The sequence below is a fragment of the Ascidia mentula genome, chromosome 5 (assembly GCF_947561715.1).
Source record: "Ascidia mentula chromosome 5, kaAscMent1.1, whole genome shotgun sequence".
Taxonomy (NCBI): domain Eukaryota; kingdom Metazoa; phylum Chordata; class Ascidiacea; order Phlebobranchia; family Ascidiidae; genus Ascidia; species Ascidia mentula.
This window is the reverse complement of record NC_138570.1, coordinates 15,905,434-15,913,871: the sequence shown is the minus strand read 5'-3', so window position 1 is coordinate 15,913,871 and position 8,438 is coordinate 15,905,434. Positions and strand designations below refer to the sequence as shown.

At 39.3% G+C, this 8,438-nt stretch overlaps 2 protein-coding genes across 2 annotated transcripts; both read left to right on the top strand.

The window, feature by feature from the left end:
* The first annotated feature begins 325 nt into the window (after window positions 1–325).
* LOC145903039 (G-protein coupled receptor GRL101-like) lies at window positions 326–1,495 on the top strand. The gene has a single exon (XM_082991128.1). The coding sequence runs from the start codon at window positions 329–331 to the stop codon at window positions 1,493–1,495; it is 1,167 nt and encodes a 388-aa protein (XP_082847254.1). The 5' UTR covers window positions 326–328.
* Window positions 1,496–3,618: 2,123 nt separating this feature from the next.
* On the top strand, window positions 3,619–6,572 carry LOC145903038 (uncharacterized). The gene is made up of 7 exons (XM_082991127.1): window positions 3,619–3,805; window positions 4,190–4,434; window positions 4,583–4,700; window positions 4,999–5,140; window positions 5,630–5,767; window positions 5,970–6,087; window positions 6,280–6,572. Exons 1-7 carry the CDS (start codon window positions 3,619–3,621, stop codon window positions 6,430–6,432), a joined length of 1,101 nt encoding a protein of 366 aa, XP_082847253.1. The 3' UTR covers window positions 6,433–6,572.
* The last annotated feature ends 1,866 nt before the right edge of the window (window positions 6,573–8,438 follow it).

Below are 8,438 nucleotides of genomic sequence, written 5' to 3'. Positions count from 1 at the left end.
GTGTTGCGAGGGCATTTCGAATTCTTGAATTGTTGACGGGATTATTTACCCACATTGCGCAATTTGATTTGATCACTGACGAGTTTCATTCAGTTTAATAAAAGGTTGAAATTAAAAATAAAGGTAACTAATCACTTCAATCAAACATTCAACGACAAAACTTAACCTTGCATTTTAACAAGTCAGCAAGAGAAAAGTTTGAAATGATTCTTCCCGGTTTGACGCCGTCCCTCGCAAAAACCTCGCCACGTTCAAATAATCGGTTCATTACAATTCCACTGATGCATTGCAATGCCTGCCAACAACAGTTTTTGCAGACGTCAACGAAATGATCGCAAACCCAGTTTATCGAGGTATCTTCTGGGTGACAGGCATCTTAGCACTTGGAGGGAATTCGTTTGTATTTGTTACAACCGTACGTGACTTGATTAAAGTTAATAAAGATCAGAATTTGTTTATTAATTCAAGCGTTTTTATTCTCAACCTCTGCGTGTCTGACCTTCTCATGGGAGTTTATCTACTGGCAATTATCATACAAGCGACTAGATTTTCTGGATCTTATTGTTTGTTTGATAAAGAATGGAGATCAAGTAGCTTGTGTTCAGGACTTGGAGCACTTGCAGTTGTATCATCAGAAGCATCAGCTTTCACTATGACTGCTATGACCACATTTCGCCTGATATCGGCCTTTAAACCTTTCCTCATGCGAAATGTAAGTGTTACTAAATGTGTGATTGCTGAATTGTCTTGTTGGACGTTAGCCATTTTGTTGGCAAATATTCCTTTGCTCAACGCAACTTCCGAGTACTTTACCACTGATGTTTGGTTTCCAAATAACTTTTATGAAACAGATTTCGTGTCAAGAGAAAACATGTCGTTACTTGCACAAAGAATTTCCACATCAGAGCCAGAGTCTTGGTACGATGTTAAACGTACAATTGAAAACGCCTTTCCACGTAACTCTATCAAGGGAGAGTTTGGATATTATGGTGAAACGAGCGTCTGTATGCCACGTTTGTTTGCAAGAACCAATGAGTTTGCTTGGGAATATTCAACATTCCTCATCACAATCAACTTCCTCATGTTCATCTACATGGCGGTTGCTTATTTTCTTATTAACAAACGAAGCAACCGCATGAAAGGATCCAGAAGCACTGATGTCAGCTCCAAGATGCAGAAGAGAATCACCAGGTTGATTTTGATCGACTTTTGTTGCTGGATTCCAATTTGTGTGATGGGGTTTTTGAGTGTTGGAGGAGTGAAGATGCCAGGAGACGCTTATGTGTTGAGTGCTTGTCTGTTGCTTCCAATCAACAGCGCCCTCAACCCCTTGCTCTACTCCAAAGCATTGGAAGAGCGATTGTCGAAAACGAAGGAATGGCTCTCGCCCAAAAAGCCACCATTGCCTACGCCAAGGAGTCGTTTGTCTGATTTAAGTGTTGGATACAATCCCAGTGCAGAGCAGGAAGGTGGCAGAGTGATTAAGATTGAGTGATGAATTGAGTACTCAGAAGCTTTTGTTCATCATTCTTGTTTTAGTCGGAATGAACAATCTGTACATAATTACATCACAATTCGTTATTATGACCGTGTTTTAAGCATAAACAAACCTGACAATCGTTTGATAGACAGAATTTCTAAACCCCGTTTTCAGTTAAAACGTTTCCATTTTTGTGTGAAACACATTTATATCAGTTTAGTAAACGTCAACGAATTCAGTTATTTTCGTTGTGCGTTCCTGAGTCAGTTTTGTCAAAATGTAAAATAAATTTCCACGAATTTGTAAATGTTTCCTTTGCGATTTTTGTGACAGTGCTCTTTGTGACGTGTATGTAACTTGCATGGTTAACAGAGAAAAACAAACAATCTGTTTCCAGTGTATGTAAGAAACATACAGACCATGGGTTCCAACCATCAGTCAACGTACAGAAGAAACTGCTGGCCATTATACTAGGGTGTGCGTTTAACATCTGATGTACATTCATACAGTGTAACTAAACAAATCTTCCAAATGACCGGGGATATATTGCGCCTGAATTTGAGCATTAACGATTTTGTTGTTGAACACTTGACCAGGGCTTGGTACCCTTTAGCTAACCGCTGGCTAAAAACAAACTCTGCTATGCATCACCGGGCTGCGATGTTTTTCTCTAGTTTTACCGACGCCACATAAATGTCTGATACTTGGAAGTTTACGCTTCGTTACGGTTGGCTTCTCGTGAGTTCAACAAACGAGAGTGCTGAGTTAAATATGTTCGAAAAAAAAACTTTTTTGTGGTACAGCCTCGATACAAAATATCTTAATTGCGGAAGGCTTTCCAAACCCTCGATATATTGACCATATATGGTTTGCACCACATTTTCATAACAGCAGTAATGCATATAGATGTTGTATATTTAGGTCACAAACAGGGATTGCTTACCCGGTGTGAAGTCGGTAGGTGGTAACGCATCTGGGCCCAGAAAACGGGTAAAAGCAAAAAGTTTGCGTGTTTTATGCGAAGGCAACTATCCGGTAAATTTAAGTGTATTATCCGGATACTGAATATTGGTCAATATCTGGTACAACACATCACCAATTGTTACCAATAAGAGTTTGCACTTTCTCCACGGTTTACAAAAAGTTTAATTTATTGTGGATTTGTAAGGTTGCATATGCCTGCAAGTTGCCAAATGTTTGTGTATGCCTAATGCTACAAAGGGTGTTGCGGATAATTCTCACCAAGCTGTGTAGTATTACAACAAAAATACGTGTATATGTTTCAGTTCCTCAAAACCACATATATTGGGGAAAATTGTGCTTCTTTTGTTCAACTTTTGTAATAAATCAATAAAGCTTGTTCTTACGTGTAACACACCCCAATATGTTACATATGTGTTCGTAAGTAACAACGTCAGTGCGTTTTCCGTGCAGTTTTTGATGCATCAGAAATTTTTTGAGTATTTTTATGTATATACAAGTTATCGTGTATTTTCCTTACCCTTTTGCCTGGTAATCCTCTGTCTCCTTTTATTCCACCAAGATCAACCTCCTTCCATTCAGTAGAGTAAGGATTGTTTCAAACTGTTGGAATGCGGCAGGTTTGAGTTTCCATAGAGTCATGACAAGTTACTTCCAGTAAACCAGATGTAATCAACAACAACCACACAAAGTACAACATCTTGTTATCTCCGATCATGCAACTTGTAAATACACTTTATATAAATATAACATTGCTCTGAGCAACACGTGTAAAGCTTCAGGCTACAACGATTTAGTTTCGAAACAACAAAATTCTACTTGGCCTAACCACAGATCTAACCAAGGATAAAACTACCTTTCAAGCTGCGGAGATTTTGATCCGTTTCTGTCGGACTTATTTAAATTAACACAAACACTTTCACAATTACTTTATTTTCCTCATATTCAATCGTCCCCTTATTGTAACCAATCACATTCAACGAATAAGAATTATTTCACGTCAACACGAAGGGTTTCGCAAGTTCAATTTAATTTCTTTGTAATATTTTGGTCTTTGTCGTTTGTGCGATTTCTGTGACGTCAACCAGCAATCGGCACGTCACAATATCCTGGTGGCAGCATATAAAACTTTGGGAATTGGTTTTCTTCGAGTAAGGATGGCGGCAAGCATCAGGTTCGTGGTACTCTTAATTTTGTGCTCTGGTAGCAACGGTTTTCTGTTTGGCAAATGGAGAAGGACTACTTGTACATACGAGAAATGGGGCAAATGTAACACGACTCATTTCTTGAACGCTGTTCGAAGGCGAATGCCAACTCCCGATAAACTTGGAATCTGTCTACCACGTAAGTTGCTTCTGTTTAATTTACAGATGTTCGGGTGTAGCTGCTCCGCTTTTGAAACCTAACAATCAGGATTTCGCATGAATGCTGAGTCGTTATTCATATCCTGGTACAAAATTAACGAAACGCTAACGTGGTCTTGTTGATTGGAATTCAATAGTTTTCGGGGTATAGTGAATCGCGTTCCCTGCTACCTAGTCTTCAGAAATATGTTAAACTGGATAATTCTTAACAGTATATAATGCATACATGTATCTTATCGAATGTGAAATAAATGCTTTCTGTATCGAATAGTTGGTGTTCAATTTGTGCAACAATATCCAGCGCAGAAATACACTTTCTACAGACTCCCGTTAGTAAAGTAAATTTACCAAACTTTCTTTTCAGAGACGAAGCGATGCACGGCGGGTTCAATCCTTGCAAACACGTTTATTGACAACCTTCTCCAACCTAAACCAACCATGCCAACCTACTATCCCTTGATCCGAGACGATCCGGAGGCGAATACTACGCCTGTCATTATGCCGCGGCAACCCATCTGTATGGAATTTCGTGATCCGCGAACGAACAAGTCGTTGATGGGAAACTGCAACAGTAAGAAACAGATTTTTGGGAGAAAAAAGCGTTCTTTGGTGAGGACAATAATTTTCCGTTTAGTATCCACCTAATAATCCTTGAAACACATTGTTCAATATTACTGAAAAGACCGTAGTGACGCTGATCGTGTGTTACTTGTTTGTATTGAACCTTTACTTTAACATTTACTCAAACGAATTGAAGGGCAATTATGGCACTCGGCAGAAGAGTCGAGACCTTCTCATCATGATGGATGAAAGTGGGAGTGTGGGACCGGTGAAGTTTAAGAAATTGAAAAGGATTGCAGCCGCCATCGTTAAACGTGAGTGACTAAGTTTAGAAATGCATACTGGATAGAAACAGAAAACGGGAAATATATGAGCTTGGCGTAATAGATGTAAAGTGTCAGTAAATGTAGTCGGAACATAGGGTACAAAAATGATGTAACTTGCATGCACATTTACAGAGAAATAATTGTTCTATATTTGTAGTTTAATTAGCTCAATGAAATGACTGGCACTACCTGTTCATAAACCCAGTACCGACATTTGTCAATTTGAAGCAGGCCAATCGATTGTTTTTCACTTCCTCAATTACAACGTTAATATTTTTTTCCAAAGTGCTTTGTGGTGACATCCGGGTGCGCCAGGACAAGACTCGCGTAGCTGTGATGTCATTCGACGCAGAGATTCACTTTCATATACCTTTGAATCGGTTCTTTAGCGATGTGGAAGACCTCGCTAATGATATCAAAAAAATTAGGTTTGAATTTTTGGTTAAGTTTTAAACTTGTAAATGCAAAATTAGGTGGTGATATTAAGATAAATAGGTTTGACTGACAAAACATATCACGTGTTGATTATAAATGAGTTTGCCCACAATGCAATTAAAAATGGTGGAAATTTATGCTCCATCTACAAAAGGCTTGCCTGCACTCGTAGTGCTGTGTGCTGAGGAAGTTTACACGAAACATATTCAAGTGTAATTCGGGAAATAAAAACGTAGCATCGGCATTCAACTTACTATTAGGGATCGTACATCAGTAGAGCTCTCGCTCTGACTTAATACATTAAAGTTAGGAACAGCCACGCCATTGACAGACGATGGAATAAAGTCTAGTAAACACTTAATTTGTTGCCTGCGTTCTAGGCCAGCTCATTAATTATGAGTTTTTGTGTAAAAAGATTTTATTAGAGTTGTGAAAGTGTTTCATTTCCGAAACCGAAAAATGAAAATTAGGCATTTCTGCAGATTCAATGATAGTTCATCAGTAAGAACTTGCCTTGACAACGCCCTCCGCTTCGCAGCCGACGAAGTTTTCACTTCTGCCATGGGAAGCAGATTGTATGATCCTGGCATCGAAAAAGATATTGTTCTAATTTCAGACGGGTGAGAACTGAGAAGTTGCTTTTTCCTCAAAAAATCAAAATGGGTTTTGCGCTGTATAGTTAAACAGATAGTTTCAACGATTTGTCAAATCATAAACAGGGTCTGGAGTTCTTTATTGCGGCGACTCAACGATTATCCTTTTCCTTCTATAAACCACAGGAACAAATGCTTGCAGACCAACGTCATATTTGACTTGTTTCAGATGCGCCAACTGTGCTTCTCGCCGCCTTCTGGCAACCTCCGACTACCTGATAAACATGAATATCAACGTATATGTAATCGGGCTTAATTTGGGTGCAGCTTGCAAGAACAACCTCAAGGTAGCACCGATAGATTGGATTAAGGTGTTGCATAGATGTTTGGGATTTCCACTCTTACCACTGGGGCAATTCAGTTTTTTTTTGTAAATTCATGCTCACTATAAAAATTTTCTAATGCTACGACTTTCTTCCAAAACCCAGTCTTATTCCATGTACCGACATGACAGGTTTTGCTGTTAATTGTATTTGCAGGTGCTGGCGCAAGGCGGAAGATGCTTTCACTTCTTCTATCTTGATCGGTGGGATTATGACGTAGACAGTTTCCTTCGTGAGCTGGAAAATCCTCCAGGTAACGATTGCATGAGAAGTTGGTTCGACCAATCACAGCAAGGTTGTGAAACGTAGAAGAACCCGAGAGAATCGTGCAAAAAAACAGAAGCAACGTACAATTTTCGAAATGCCATTGTGTGTACATTCACCTTTGAATTACTTGACATATGTTTGTCATGGTAAGCGATCAAACCTAATACAAATATTATTATAAAGACTTCTTTTCATGTATCAGAGTCGCTGCGAACAATCGTAATAGGAAATCCTGTTATATCCTCTTATAGTTTACAACATTTACGCAAACAATCACGTGCCTTAGGGTCAAGAATTTATGTCACCCAAATAACTTTACAACGTAAACTTACAAACAAAGAAGTCTCTAACAACGAACAAAGCCTTATTCGCGTAGAAATGTAATTCCTTCACAAACTTGACTTCAAGATTAGCTTGGTCAAGATTTCAGTGTTTTCCAGTGTCTTACTCCTTATTCTTTTTAAGCGCAATATACGTGTTTGTGTATTTTCTAGCCACACGTCTTAATTTACATTAAGGCCAGCAGAGCTATAATGCAGCAATGCACTCGGTAAACTAAGCATTTACCACCTCTTATGTATTTATTGCAAACTGCAAACATAAACGAAAATCAGCACATTATTGATGAATCTGTGATGCCTTCCCTTAATGCTCAAAGATGCCTCTTTCCTCAAGGTTGCAACTAGTTCTGTATATATTCCTTTAACCAACACCTTTATTAAGAAGAAAGCCGCCGCGCCACGACACGTCCTTGCGTCACTGCCACGTGTACGCTGTTAACAACTCCTATGAGCCGCCATGAAAAACATAAATGTGTGCATTAGATGCTTGAGCAGAAGCTGAAGACAGAAATGTGTAGGCTAACCCCAAACACGAGTTAGGTTTGGTTACTGGTTGATCCAACCCTGGCCCAAACGTTAAAAAGGAGAAGCCACGAGACTTCCTCCAGCGGGCATGTGACGTCAGTGTCTTCTTTGGACGTATATTTAACATGTCACCTTGAAAACAAAGTTCTCTTAAAACATTGCGAATCTCGTGACGTCAATAATGAATTGTTCCTCGCACTCCTTTCCAACTGCTCCGCTGGCTTAAGTTCCATCTTCCTGTATTGGTTCGAGGGGTTTGCTATTTCCGTCATCGTTATGACGTCAACTGGCAATCGATGCGTTGCAATCCCTGAAGGAGTTGAATACAAAAGCGGGATTTGTCAGCTCAAGCAAATAAGACGATGTCAGGAACAAATATCTGGTTCTAGTTACTTAACTGTGTTCTACTTAGTCACCAGTGCAAACTAACGAACAATTTCCTTTCCATTTTTCCTTATGCAAATGAACTTTATGGAAATTGGAGAAAATTTATTCCATGAAAATGTTAAAGCATGTTTAAAGCAATGGGTTAGCTTTGTGAATTTCGCCTTTGCAACACATCCATACTTTAACTCGCGTCTTTGGTCCCATTGCAGTGTAATCTCACAGGACGTTAAGGGGAATAAGAAAATATCAACATAGCGTAAAAGAGTCTAAGTGTTGGAACATTTGATAAATAAACCTGTAACCAAAGTTCTACCGCCAATTCTGGAAGGCAACTTCCAAAGCATCGAAGCTACCAAACGTTCAGCATGAACTTGCGTGCGTGGAAATGAGTACAGGAAGTAATTGTTTCTATTCGTAGCTCAATTGAGTTCACTTCACTGCCTGCTTTATGCAATCAGTGCAAACTTTTGTTAAATTGAAGCCTTTAATTGTTCAACATTTCATCAAAAGTCAGTAGGAATTTCATATTCCACAGTGCTTTACAAAAACATCGAGGTACATCGTGACAAAACCCGGGTGCCTGTGATGCAGTTCGACAAAATTGGTCCTCTAGATTAGGGATCTCAAACACGCGGCTCTCGAAGGCTTTTTGTGCGGCCCGTTAGGCCCTTTTAAGTTCCAAATTACATTTAAGTTTGTGTATAAGCTGCAGACAGATGGCCACTGTTTCGACCTAAAAGGTCTCATCAGTGCAGCTGGTATGACTATCAGACGACTTTGCTGACCAAACGGCCA

Bases quoted from the DNA above. Each gene is read 5' to 3' on its own strand.
- LOC145903038 (XM_082991127.1), top strand. From the start codon at position 3,619: ATGGCGGCAAGCATCAGGTTCGTGGTACTCTTAATTTTGTGCTCTGGT. The intron at 4,701-4,998 runs GTGAGTGACTAA...TTTTTTCCAAAG, and splicing joins TGCAGCCGCCATCGTTAAAC to TGCTTTGTGGTGACATCCGG. The intron at 6,088-6,279 runs GTAGCACCGATA...TTGTATTTGCAG, and splicing joins CTTGCAAGAACAACCTCAAG to GTGCTGGCGCAAGGCGGAAG.
- LOC145903039 (XM_082991128.1), top strand. From the start codon at position 329: ATGATCGCAAACCCAGTTTATCGAGGTATCTTCTGGGTGACAGGCATC.